Source organism: Calidris pugnax, unplaced genomic scaffold (genome assembly GCF_001431845.1).
Source record: "Calidris pugnax isolate Ruff unplaced genomic scaffold, ASM143184v1 scaffold245, whole genome shotgun sequence".
In the NCBI taxonomy this organism is placed as follows: Eukaryota; Metazoa; Chordata; class Aves; order Charadriiformes; family Scolopacidae; genus Calidris; species Calidris pugnax.
The window spans coordinates 1,284,117-1,297,914 of NW_015090982.1; the positions used below are offsets into that span (position 1 = coordinate 1,284,117).

At 47.4% G+C, this 13,798-nt stretch overlaps 1 protein-coding gene across 6 annotated transcripts in view; it reads left to right on the top strand.

The window, feature by feature from the left end:
- The first annotated feature begins 819 nt into the window (after positions 1-819).
- The window catches only part of ANKS1A (ankyrin repeat and sterile alpha motif domain containing 1A), a 78,444-nt gene continuing 65,465 nt past the window's right edge, over positions 820-13,798 (top strand). For 2 of the 6 annotated variants that reach the window (XM_014953710.1, XM_014953708.1), the window contains exons 1-8: positions 820-897; positions 2,390-2,546; positions 4,454-4,516; positions 9,986-10,282; positions 10,947-11,022; positions 11,304-11,405; positions 12,720-12,815; positions 12,905-13,101. In XM_014953710.1, coding sequence (XP_014809196.1) covers positions 10,079-10,282; positions 10,947-11,022; positions 11,304-11,405; positions 12,720-12,815; positions 12,905-13,101 — 675 coding nt within the window. In that variant the 5' untranslated portion in view covers positions 820-897; positions 2,390-2,546; positions 4,454-4,516; positions 9,986-10,078. Of the gene's footprint in view, positions 898-2,389; positions 2,547-4,453; positions 4,517-6,622; positions 6,693-9,985; positions 10,283-10,946; positions 11,023-11,303; positions 11,406-12,719; positions 12,816-12,904; positions 13,102-13,798 lie in introns of those variants that run through there. The other 4 variants (XM_014953711.1, XM_014953709.1, XM_014953707.1 and 1 more) reach the window with 3 other exon arrangements.

Genomic DNA, 13,798 nt, shown 5'->3' on the forward strand with positions numbered 1-13,798 from the left:
CCTTTCTGGTAGCACTGGTGAGAGATGGCAGTAGAAACCAAGCTCCTGTGACAATGAGCTCAAGAGTGGTGCCAGTTTCTTACATGTGCCTTTCTCCACTGTTTTAACTAGGGCACCTTGCAGGGGTTGGAGGGAATATTAATCCCCTACAGGGTTAATCCCTAAATCCTTGGCGTTTGACTTTTGAACAAGGGAGGGAAGTTAGCAACGTTCTCGGAAGCACTCGGAGACCACCTACTCTTTGGTATGGGATGCCAGGAGCTGTCAGATGGAAGTGGTTTTTGGACAGCAAGAAGTGGGCGTGGAATCACGCTGGTGACCAGGAGCAGGCTCTGCATCCCACAGCCTTTGACTTACAGCCCTGGTGGCTCTTGCCGCGGAGGGAAGAGGGTTTCCCAGACCCATCAAAATTCTTCAGCGGGGTGTGAATTAGCGGTGGGTCGATGCTTTCCTGTCTCTTGTGGTTAACTTTAATAGACACATCTTCCTCTGAAGATGCTTTTTGGCATCCATATGGATGGCTGAAAGATGTGTAGTAGCAGGAGAACGTGGGAGCTCTGATTTACAACCCGGATGGTCCGATAGAGCATTGAGTGGTGGATCCCTGTGTGTTTGTTTTGTGACACTAACCCCTCTGCTCCACGCAGTGCTGTGCCGTCTCTTCTCTGTATTACTGCTCATAACCACAGCTCTCTGACCACTGGTTTGCTTCCAGATAACCAGCTTGATGTGAGAACTCTGCTGGGACTTGTCTTTGCCCGCTGTCCGTCTGTCGGTGTATGCCTAAGTGTTCCCTGTCCGTTTTCTGTCTTGCAGCATCTGGAGAGGGCCAAATGTGAACTGCGTTGACAGTACTGGATACACTCCCCTGCACCACGCTGCTTTGAATGGCCATAAGTGAGTCCTCTTCCAATGCTTTGATCACAGGGGATAATGTGCTTCACCAGCTACGGTGTCATTGTAATTCATTCACCAGCCTAATGCTCTTTCCACGAAAAGGCAGCGATGGTGCAACACTACACCATCTTCAGGACAGAAAGAGAAGAACATCAGTGCGGTGGAGCTGTAGAGGCACTGGCTGCTGCACAGTATGGTCACACACCTCTTCCAAAATTTGGCCACACACTGAAGTTTTCACAGAATCACAGAATGATCTGGGGTTGGAAGGCACCTCTGGAGATCACCTAGTCCAACCCCCTGCCAGAGCAGGTCCACCCAGAGCAGGTTGCCCAGGGGGCATGTCCAGGGGTGTTTGAATGTCTCCAGAGAAGGAGACTCCACCACCTCCCTGGGCAGCCTCTTCCAGGGCTCTGCCACCCTCGAAGTGAAGAAGTTCCTCCTCATGTTTAGGTGGAACTTCTTATATTCAAGATTGTGCCTGTTACCTCTTGTCTTGCCACTGGGCACCACTGAAAAAAGACTGGCCCCATCCTCCTGACACCCACTCTTTTCAACCACACTTTTATTTATAAGCAATTTGGGTAAGATAAAACAACATACTAAGGTGGCTTCTCCAGTAACAGTCCCCTGCAGTCTGTCTGGTGTCCCATGTGTTGCTGCGGCTGCACCACCCAGAACTTGCTTTTGTGCATATTACATTTTAAAATAACTCCAGTCTTCACTGTGGTCATTCTTGTATTGTTCATTGTTACTGAAGATACTGAGAAATTGAATAGAGTTAAAATCTTTATTCATCTTCCTTGTGCTGCTGTGATTCACTTTTCACCAGTGGCCTGTGGGTGACTTCAGTCCCTGTTCAGCTCCGTTAGTTTGAAGGTAACATAGATCTTTCCTAAGCCCATCCCTGAACTCTTGCTTTTTTTTATTTTTCCTTGGGAAACATTTAATAGGAACACTTAAAAATCACATTTCAAGAGGCTCTCTGAAATACCCCTTTTCAGGTAGGGGTGGACCTGCTGGAAAGCAGTTCTGAGGAGAAGGGTCTGGGGTCCTGGTAGATATTAAATTATCTACGAGCCAGCAATGTGTCCTTGTGGCCAAGAGGCCAATGGGATCCTGGGCTGTGTAGGGCAGAGTGTGGCCAGTAGGTCAAGGGAGGTCATTCTCCCCCTCTGCTCTGCACTGCACTCTCCATTCAAATATGAGGAAGAACTTGTTTGGGGTGAGGGTGGCAGAGCCCTGGCAAAGGCTGCCCAGGGAGGGTGTGGAGTCCCCTTCTCTGGAGATCTTCAAGCCCTGCCTGGATGCTCCTGAGTGATGTGCTCTGGGCAGCCCTGCTTTGGCAGAGGGGTTGGACTGGATGATCTCTAGAGGTCCCTTCCAAGTCTGACAATTCCGTGATTAACTTTTTGTGAAATACTTCCTGCAGAACATATGCTGTGAAGCGAGGCCTGAATGTGGTGTGGACTCAAGTTTCCTTCTTTGGCAGGGACGTGGTGGAAGTTCTGCTGAGGAACGACGCGCTGACCAACGTAGCAGACTGTAAAGGCTGTTACCCTCTTCACCTGGCAGCTTGGAAAGGAGACGCGGACATAGTGAAGCTCCTCATCCACCAGGGACCTTCGCATACTAAAGTGAATGAGCAGGTCTGCCCATTTTTTTCTCTAATATATCGTTGAATCGCTTCCCGCAGATGGCAAGAGACTACTTCAGCTGACTCCTGCCCCTTCCCAGAGTAGCAATTGTTATAAGGTCCCCCTTGCTAAGGGGATAAGACGGGCAGTGCCTAAAGCGAGTACCTCCAGCTCTTAGTGGTTGAATGAGTAAGGTATATATGTTTACAGAGAGATACATAAATATGAAACCACTCAGCACCTAGCAGTGTTCTCCTGCTTTCATACCGGGCTTCTAAAACTAACCCCTAGTTTTTCCTCTCGGTGGATAGCTGAGAAGGTTTCTAGTTCTGTCGAAGGACACGTTGGCTCCCTTCTTTGGGAACTAATCCAAGCAGCTTTGTGCCCGTGCTCTCTTAGCTACTCTCCTGGCTTGTCTCTAGCACTTGCTCCAGTTAACTAATTTATAAGATCATTTTAACCCTACTTGCCCCCAGATAAATCCCCAGCTTAACCTTAAATAATTATTTTCTCAATCAGGCAAGAAAAAAAAATAATTCTGGTGGATTTCTTGCCTTTGTCAAGCTGATAGTTTTGGTGTAGGATGCAGAGGGATTGGTTATTGAGACAGTGATTCTATACAGGGGCTGCTGTGTCCCCCTTGGAGGGCTGACTCCCCCATAACTTTCTGCTGGAAGTCAGCAGGTATCTTACACTTCCCAAGGAACTTCTGAAATGCCCCGGGAAGACCCAGATATATCTTTTGTTTAAGAGTTTTAGAAAGAGGAACTGGTTTAGTGAGTGAGTCCAGTTGGGCAGCTTTACCGCACCAGTTATGGCTGGGTGCGCTTGGGCAGCCGTGCAGTAACAGATCCAAATCACACGATTAAAGCTCCAATACCTCTTGATTGTCCTGTCCCTGAAGCAGGAATATCTAATGTCCCTGTGAATCAACTCCTAAACCACTCGGGTTTTCATCCAGGAGGAGTAAACCAATGTAAGTTTGTCTGCCTTCGTACCACAAGGCTAAAAATGTATATTCATGCAGAAGTTAATTCTCAAGGTGGTCAGATACTCATGGCTCGAGTTCAGCAAAATCTGTCAAAGTCAAGATGAGCAGCTGGGAGCTGTGAGTTGCTGCTGCCTAATTTTGATCTGCTCTGGTGCATAGTGTCCCGAAGCTGAGGAGCAGACTCCCTTCAGAGTTGGGTTTAGGAGCCCTAATCCCACTTCCAGCCAGACTTTGTGGGGACCAAAGTGCCATGCTCGAGTTTCCTGTTCCTCAGTATAATACAGCTAACGATGCCCCAGGCTGCTCCAAGGCTAAAGGTCTGCTTCTAGAGCATCAGAAAACCAAAAATATGGTGGGAGTGCCTATTCACTACCACTTCTCAATTGAGCAGAAATAATTAAAAGCATGTGGTTTAATGTATTTGGTAGTTTTCCAGTTTGGGGCTATGGTTAATAGCGTCTCCAGGCAGAGCTGCAGGCACTCAGTCAGTTGAAATGGATTTGAGAAGTGCAGTTACCTGTTTACAATCCATCTGATAAGAATTGACCGAGGGCCCTGACTGTAAACCGTTGTGCTCTGAGCAGGACAGGTACAGGGCAAACCTTTACAAACAATTAAAAGCTTAGTGTAATCCTTCCAGGTAATGTTTCATTAATGTCTGTTTAGTAGGAGCCTTTTTAAATGAGGAAAGTCAGCTGAATTAGCCCCTGCTGCTGGTGTTGGGAGCCTTGTAAGTGGAAGGGAGAGTGGTTCAGGTTACAGGGATTGCAGCTGGAGCGGCTTCTGCTGCTAATGGCTTTGACTGGAAGGAGATGCTGTGTTCTGTCATTTCCCCCCCTTGGGAATCACCCATTGCTTTGTTGCTGTATCTCACCCATTTCATTATCACATTTTTTTTCTTTTTTGTTTTTCCTCTTCCTTTTTGTAGAATGCTCTTGAGATCAAAGAACTCAAAAAGTACGGCCCCTTTGACCCATATATCAATGCCAAGGTGTGTACTTTGCTGTCAGCATTTCACTGCATCATCACTCCAAGCTGCACTCGCGTGTTTCCAGGTGCAATAATACCTGTTCGGTTTGCAGCTGCTTGGGGAAAAGGAAAATGCAACTCATTTATTTACTGTGGGTTTCTTTCTTCAAAGCAGTTATAGAAACATAATTTAAAGGGAAGCTTTTCCTTCCTTACCTGGGGGCTCCTTCATTGCTTAGCCTTGTAGGACTCACGGTGATGGTCAGTTTGCTTGATTTGGCTGGATGACTTCCAAAAGGTAACGTCATTTCCATTCAAATGCTTTAGGTTGTGTTTCATGTGCTAATGTTGCTGATAAATGCAAAGAGAAGGAAATTTATTATTTTTTTCCTGCTTAAACATGGATGCGTTTTTCTCTGTGGGCTGTTTGGAGTGAATTTTCATGCCCTTTCTCCTACAAAATGCATAATGTATTTGTTGTTTGAACGGACAGTTAATACTCTTGGTGGTGGTGGGGAGAAGGGAAGGCAGTATCGTTCACGCCTCCCTTCCCGAGTCCTTCATGTCCTGCTTATTGCATCAGTCTCTCTTTTTTGCTGTTAGTCTGTGTCGTCTGACCCTTCAGCCCTCGTCACCTGTTCCTGTTCTCTTGCCTATTTTGCTCCTCTCTCGCTTATAGTTGTTCTTGAGCTACAGAAAGGCACGACACCAGCACTTAGGATGCTGAGCAATTGGGGAAGCAAGATAAGGAAGCTCCTGGAGGTGTTTTCTCAGACACTATTTTTTCATTTTATGATGGCAGAATAGTCTGCTGATTTATGGTGAGATACCTCTGCTCTCAGCCACAGCTGCTTCCAGCCAGTTATTCTGGATCCAGCCATCCATGGCACATTTCTGTCTCTCAGTGTTTAGTTAAAACTTTCCCTCTGCTTGATCTGCAGTACCTTTAAAAACACACATTGAGAATTCCTGAGCTTGCTAACCTCTGGGAGTTATGTTTGCTTTTGCAGACCTCTGTTTCAGGAAATACCCCAGTTCATACCGCTTTAAGCACAAATAGATTTACGTGAAGCTCAGCCGTGTAGATGATTTTTACAAAAAATCCAGAGGGGAATTTTACAGGAACAAATGTCTTCTGTGGAAACATCGTAGTGGAGCAGTTCAGTTGCCTGAAAGCAGCTTTCTAAAAATATTGTTGATAACAGAGTGAAATCTCACACGCTCCAGCATTTAAGTGATGGATGAAGAAGGAATATAAGGCTGAAAGATGCAGTGAGCTCACCTTGTGGATTTTTGTTTACAAAGTGTTCTATTTTGTGTTTTATATTTTTGACAAGTGCATTACTTTCAAACTCTTAGTTCAGTTTCCAAGGTGGCTGTAGTGCTCTCGAGAACAAGGCTGGAGGTTTTGAACTCTTTGCCTCAGTTTTTTGCAGAGAGATGTGGCTTATACACAACCTGTTGTGTTCATTACGAGTTCTCACCAGTTTTCCACCCGTTTCTGGCCAGGTTTGATGAAGAGCACGTGGAATCACACCTTCCTGCAGACCCTGGTGTTTTCTCGGTAGCCTGGCTGCGGGTGGGAGAACCGCACAAACCCCAGGATCTCTGGAATCTCAGGGAGTCTTGGAAAGACACATGGGAACAGCTTTTTATGCCCATTCCTTTTCAACACCTTGAGATTTCGACAACAGGAGGTCCCTGCAGTGTGTCTGTTGTGGTCCTGAAGGGCTTTGGAGAAGAAAATGACAGCAGCAAAGTGAAGAGGTGGAGCAGCAACTTTGCTTCAGTAACTCCTGCTGTCTTGAATGTGGTTATTTAATTAGTATGGAGGAACCAGGCAGTTGAGCAGAGCCAAAGCAGAAAGAGCCGTCACGTAGAGCTCAGGTTTGTGCACTGCACAAACTACCTTTGTCTGTTTTTTTTAATTGGAAGCAAATGAATCATGCAGATTGGGTTTAAAGCACTATAAATCTGAATGGGCTGCTGAGAAAAGTGGAAGCCGACCATCTGGAGTCTGCAAACCCACCCGCCGAGCTCCCGAAAGCTTGTTGGACATATGGGGATCGTTTTTCTGTCTTTTTCTGAACTGTTTGGCATCGTTGGGCACCTGTAGGAAGGAAGGAAGGAGGCCTGTTCATCCTTACTCTGCTGCTGTCGGGATGGAGATGGCGTGCTGCAGAAGGAGGGAGGAGATGGTAGGGACCAGGCAGCTCCAGCCAGCTCTCCTGGCCTGCTCTGTGCCTGAGGTCCTGGTGTGTCTTGGCTGTCACCTGGTGGAGTTTGGATTTTCCTTAGTGTATTTTTTTCCCTTTTATTTTGCCCTGGCTTTAACTGAAACTTTGCAGAGCATGTGGCCCCGGGACATCCCTGTTGTGTGCTTTAGGATGGGACGTGGCACCGGAGCAGCAAAACAGCAGGTTTTTAATAGGACAAGTCTCTGTTAGACACACACACACTCTGACTAAAATCCTACAGACGAGTCTTAGAAATAGGTTGTGTGGGACCGAAGGGTCTTTGCCCAGCCCCGGGGCAGGATCAGATCCACCCAAACCATTCCAGACCAGTGTTTGACTGGCAGCGTCTCCAGGTCCTCGGAAAGGGACAGCTCTAGAGTCTCCCTTGGCAGCTTTTTCAACCCTTCAAATCTGTGCAGGTTAGAAAGTTAGAAAACTTCCCCTTATTTCAGCCAAGTCTCCCTTTCTTCAATGGAAGCCCTGTTATGGTGTGTTAGGGACGGGGTGCAGACAGACAGGCTTCAAGGGGCTGTAGATTCCCCACTGTAGTGTCTGATGGAGGAGCACAAGGGCTGCGGTCTGCGGTATGTACTTACCAGGGCTTGAGAAATTGGATAGAGCCCATACAAAAGCAGAGGCATTTCTGCTGGCATTCCCCTTTGTGGTCTGTAGATGGGCATCCTACCAGCCCAGTTTCTCTCTCCCAGCTGTGAACTGGGGGGAAAGCTGGGATTCCTGCAGGAATGCGGCCCCTGGGCCTTGATGAGTGCTCTATTTTTCTAAGAGTAGTTTTGAAATTTGAACCCGTGTGCCTTCTGGCTGCTGGAAAGGAATTTTCTTTTTCCATCTCTGATAAATGCATATGTCTGAGAGCTCGTGTTCAGACTACTCTCTGGTTTGTGCTTGGAGAGGTGACGTGGGGAAGGGAGGCAAACTCCTTGCCTGGGACGGCTCTAGCACTTTTGGCTGCCCCAAACTCTCCCGAAACAGAGACAATAAAGACTTAAGCAATAACGGGACTTTCCAGTACACGGTCTGTGATGGGGAAAGACTCACTGTGATGATTCCAGGGAGTTTTACCACCTGGTGATCTCTGTTGCAGGAGGAAGGTCTGGGGATTTCACCCCAAGCATTAAAGCCCTGACCGGCTTAAGGAAAATGAGACTAAATTGCAGTGAAGATGGGGGAAGTCTTCAGCAATTATGTTGTTAAAGGACATTGTGTTCTCTACCGTCAGGCAGGTGTTCAGAGATTGCTTTAAAGCACCCTTGAGGGATGAGGGAGGGACAGTCGGGCAGTGGAAGTCCCCGTAGCTGGGGCTAGTGTGGCATGAGCGGTGCCTGCCCTGGGTGGCTCTTTGGCAGATCCCCGTGGCTCCAGTGGGGCTGGGATTGCCAACTCCTTCTGCAGAAACTGGCCAGGAGCCTCCCTGGTGTGGGCCGGTCTGCTGCTCGCCCTTCCCTTCCCTCTCAAAGAAGAATAATGCAATTTACCAACCCTTTAAATGCCTGGAGACCGGCAGCTAAAGCTGATTGATAGGTGTAATCTCTGTAGTTCTCTCTTCTCTCCCCTCCTCACTCTGTGTGTGTATTTTATGTGCAGATTTCTTTATTCTCCAGTAACTTCTGTCTGCTTGTACGTGCCTTCCTTCACCATGGCTGCCTCTGCCACTCAAGTGTAGAGCCTCTTGTTTGAATTTTGGCACTAACAGTGATGCTGTGCTTGCTTTACCTTCTGCAATACCTCCCTTCTGCATGTGGCTGGTGCTGCTTCTTGCCTCCGTAGCCTTTGCTTCCATACAAGCTGGAGCTGCAGAGCCTCTCCAGGACTCCTCTCTTCCCTCGTGCTTTTCATGTGGCTGGAAAATGATGCAAATCCCAGATAAAACCAAAGGAGAGTTTGCATGTGTGGCTCCTGCCATCCCTAGAACAACTTAACACGTTAACAGGATTAAAGTGCCTGGGCAACAGAGCAAGTTCTGCAGCGTGGTGGTGAAGTGGTGCAAAATATTGACTGCTCCTCCAAGCTGGTATCCAAAAAAAAAAAGCCAATCACATGTTTTCAAAGCTAAAAAGGAAGGTACTTTGATCAAATTTGGTTTCTAAAGTAGTACTTCGAAATCCATCAAGACCACTACGTGCTCTGGGTGGTTTTTTTAATGGGAGCTGTTCTTAAAATGACAAATTCAATGATGATTCTTGCAGCTAAAGTTTAAGTGGGTAACAGTTTGTACTAAAGATTTTTGGGTCAAATTGTTAGATAAGTATTTGTTCCTAAAGTGCTTTAACAGAAATCCCCCTGTGTATAACACACAGTAGTAAAGCTGGAAGCTTGAGGTGAATTTACTTCTAGAAAAGGCTCTGTTAAATCTGGCAACGTTCCTACTTTGCACCTGCAAGTGCAGGGTATTTGGTTGCTTGCCTTTCCACTGATTTTCAGCCTGGCAGATGCTGCACGTGTTAATTGGGTCTGGCTTTCGCTGTGGAGGTGCTCTCCTGTTGCTTGGACGACTCTTCCCTCAGTTGACCTGAGACCTTGGCTACAAGGGCTTGTTAGTGGAGTGATCTAATTGCGCTGCTTTCTAACTCACCACCTGCACGGGACCTAACGCACCCTTTCTCTAAACGGGGCAGCTCGTGAGCTTTGCAATTGCAAGGGTGGAATGACTGTTATAATCAGGATAAGTAGGATTTGAAACAATTGAAGTTTAAATCTAAAATGATGACGATAAAGCGACAGCAGATAGAATTCATGCTGCGGTTTGCTTGTCATACCTTGCAGCCTTTTATTTTTTGTGGCCCCCCCAGGTGTGGGATGCTGCTCACAAATAACACACTGCCTTCCCCAGGTGCTACCAGGATTAACGGGAACCCAGAGGAGCTGTATCCCTTAAATATTAGTATGGTCCCTTGATTTTTGAACTCAAAACAGGCTATTCCACATATAGCACCTATTTCTCATAGAGCAGATTTCCCGTCTCTGAGTAAAGCTTGCTGTTCCCAATGTTTTTGAAGCTTTTTCTGGGTGGGTTGTTTGATGAGTTCACGAGGGGGTGTCTGTGCCTGGTACCTGGCTAGTGAGATGGTGAAAACAGACCGAGGCTCTGTTTCAAACTGAGCTCTCTGCTTCCCCACTGCTTTTTTTTTTTTTTTGGTCTTATTTTTGCATTTAAACTTCAATGGTTTGAGCGAGGCTCGGAGCAGCTCTGTTCTCCCCCCGTTCTGACACGCTGGCCCTTGTCACCCCCTCCCCAGAACAACGACAATGAGACGGCGCTGCACTGCGCTGCCCAGTACGGCCACACCGAGGTGGTGAAGGTCCTGCTGGAGGAGCTGACCGACCCCACCATGCGCAACAACAAGTTCGAGACCCCTCTGGACCTGGCCGCGCTCTACGGGAGGCTGGAGGTCGTGAAGATGCTCTTGAACGCTCACCCCAATCTCTTAAGTTGCAACACCAAGAAACACACTCCCCTGCACTTGGCGGCTAGGAATGGGCACAAAACAGTGGTCCACGTCCTCCTGGATGCTGGCATGGACAGCAACTATCAGGTATTTTGTGTCTGTGTGCGAAGGGATGATTGCTGGGGGACGGAGAACCCCAGGAGCTCCTCCTAACCCTCAGGGATCGCTTACGGAAGATGAGCGATAGCTTTGTTTTCCCTCTGGGCTGTTTGTTCAGCTCTTGGTTGCTCTGAGAAGCTGCTCAGAGGAACTCTGGTGCTGTGCACGCTTCACGCCTGCTTCTTAGTTGGACAAAAAGCCCCAGACACATAGCGAGGGAGATAAAAAGAGGAAGAAAAAGCCCTTTTGCCTGAGCTATTCTGCCCTGCAAGTCTATGAGCTCTTGATAGCGATGGAGGCAAATTGTGTCTCTTCCTATCAAGCCACTTGTGAGTATGCTGTTTGCACAGCAATGACTTGTGTGTGGTGGTCTTGTCTCTCCTTTTCAGGACATGACCTCTTGCTAAGCTGAGGAAAGCCCTTGGTCTCCATCCTGGGCCCGCATGTCTCTCTGGAGAGACCATCCCCCCATTCTTCATCCCCCATTCTCAGCATTGTAATAATATCAACAGTCTGTCCACAGTTGTAGATACTGTCACCCACACTTCGTATGTGATGCTGTATATTTATTGCTTCTGTAACCTTCTCAGACGTGCCTCCATCCCCACTCCCCCCTCCCTAGCTTCATGCTGTTTTTCCATTTAATTTGCAGACTGAAAAAGGCAGTGCTTTGCACGAAGCTGCTTTGTTTGGCAAGACAGATGTGGTACAAATATTGCTGGCTGCAGGTGAGAGAATGATCCCCTTTTGAAGCAATGACCTGGTGATTCCTTCACCCAGAATTTGGGGAAACCCCTTTATAGTGGCAGTGACCAACCAGCCATGAAAGCTCCTCGGAGAGGGTTGTAGGAGAGGTGATATTTGTGTTTTTGGCTCTAGGTCTGCCTCACTAGAGCATTTTTTGGTCCCCCAGTGATGATAATGAAGATCTGACTTACTGAAAGACATGAATTTGCACATAGTTCAAAAAATATTCTCTCTTTTGCCTTCTCTACGCCTATTGCCGCAGGTATTGATGTCAACATAAAGGATAACAGAGGCCTGACAGCTCTGGATATTGTGCGGGAGCTTCCTTCTCAGAAAAGCCAACACATAGCAGCTCTCATTGAAGGTGAGTTGTGCAGCTCAGGGGGGCAGGAGGGAAAAGTTTGGGGTGATAATTGTGCTAGTGGATTTTGTTCTCTAGTCCTGGGAAGCGCTGAGAGCAAAGCAGCTTTGGGCCAGGTCCCTGGATGAGAATCTTGCAGGTGTTGGCAGGAATGATGCTTAAATCTTGGGTGATCTGTCTCCAGACCAAATGTTGGCAGGGGGAGTTCGGGGTAGGGGGGATTTAAGGGGATTAGCTCCCTTTGCTGAAGGAGTGTGGCATGACTTTTACAGTTTAAATGGGCTTAATTGAGCTTTGTTTAACTCACTTTAGAAGTTAATTAAAATTAAGGATAGCCTAAATCTTCTTGCCGAATGCAAAGTAATAGCTTTAGAAATGGTTTTGGATTAACTCTCCTTTATGTGTCTGTGTAGGCAAATAGTCATCCCACGGAGCTTCCATCCTACCCCTCGCTTCATTGTGAAGCTTGGGCAGGGATTGTGCAGATGAGATTTACAGAAAAGGCCTTGATTACTTGTGGTTTATAAAGGAGCTTGGCCCATTGTGTCTCCCCAAGTCAGGCAATAAAATGTGGCATCTTTGCTAAATTCATACCTTGTAATTATGCTGTCTCAATTTCCTCTCAGCTGTGGGGAGAGGAAGATGAGAAGCATATGCAACTGGTGTGCATTATTCATGCTTAGCATTTGAGAGCTTTGCAGGTTCAAAGGCACTTTGCAGACTTTTAATTAAGCTTTGCCTGTGAGGCGGGTAGGTATTATCTCTGTTCTGAAACTGAAGACACAGATGAGCTTTCAAACTAAAGATCTCGCAGGTAAATGCTGACGGTTCGCTCCTGTGAGCGAGCTCAGCTCTGTGAGGGGTTACTGTCTGGCTTTATTCAGGGAAGCTTCGTGTTCCTGGCTGTGCCTGTGGTTAGGGGACCACAGCTAGAACTGTTTCCCTGCTCTCTCTCCTCAGCAGACCAGACTCTGTCTCTGGTTAGTGATGTAGCTTGTGTCTGCAGCATGAAGTAATCTGCTCCGTGACGTCGTGGCTGTACAGGAGCTTTGCAGCTTTCTGATTAAAGACTCTGTAAAAGTTCAAAGAACCATCCTTAACCTTGGGCATGTGATTAAAGAGGCTGCCTGCTTCTATTTTTGGCATCTGAGCTGCAAGTTTTAATAATGTGCTTTGGTTTTTTTTTTTTGAAATGTAATAAGCTGACAGTTGGCCTTCCATCCACAAGGGAGGAAGCACCATATGCTGGAGTGATTGCAAAAAAACAACAACAACAAACTAGATTGACATAAACCCTGTTATCCCATCTCATTGCAGATTACACGATTGGGAAGAAAAGTGCCAAAGCTGTGGAGAAGACTGTTCCAGCCCCACTTGTTCCAGCCCCCGATCCCGTCTGCCGGGTGTCTCAGGGTAGGCTTCCACGGAGCACAGCAGTCACTCTTCTTTTTCTGAGGGCAGAAGCCCCGAGTGATGTATTTGTGTGTGTCTCCCTCTCCCAGGTGACGTGGAGAAAGCAGTTACAGAACTGATCATCGACTTTGATGTGAACCCAGAAGAGGAGAGCCCCTATGAAGCTTTATACAACGCGACGTCCTGCCACTCCCTGGACAGCCTGGCCAGCGGGAGGTCTTCTGACCGGGAGTCTGTCAGCAAGGAAGGGGAGTCTACGGGTCCCAAAGCAGCGGGAGTCAGGCCTGTACGTAGCTCTGTGTCTTCATCCCTGCTTGCCTTAGAAGGATGGGTAATTTACTTCCATTTTCATGATTTTGCAGCTGGCTGCCAATCCTCCAGCTTGAGGAAATCTTTAAAGCCCTCCTTGACGTTGATTAGAGCAGGCGGGTGCCTTTCCTTTTCACTGGCCCGTTCACGTGCCCACTGTGACATTGCCCACAAGTAGCCACTTCTACATGCCTGGTTTTCACCTGGTGCTGCATCCTGCTGTCTTTTAGCAGCTAAACACGAGTAGGAACTTCTTTCCTGTGAGGGTGGCAGAGCCCTGGAAGAGGCTGCCCAGAGAGGTGGTGGAGTCTCCTTCTCTGGAGACATTCAAACCCGCCTGGACACGTTCCTGTGGGACCTGCTCTGGGTGGACCTTGCTCTGGCAGGGGGTTGGATGAGATGATCTCCAGAGGTCCCTTCCAACCCCATAGCATTTTGTGATTCTGTGAATCTGGTGCCTGTGAGTTTTGGTTTTTCAGGACATTGCCCTTAGCTGAAGGGCTAACTTCTCCTTAAAAAAGCTTTGGAAACTTGTATGTGAAGCCTTTTTCTCATCTGTCTTGCTCCCTGCTTGGCCCAAGAGAAGGCTCTCAAGAAATTATCTTTAAGAATATCCTGTTGGAAGCTAGTTGGCAGCCAAAATGTCTTTTTGTGTGTATTACTTGCAGAAGTCT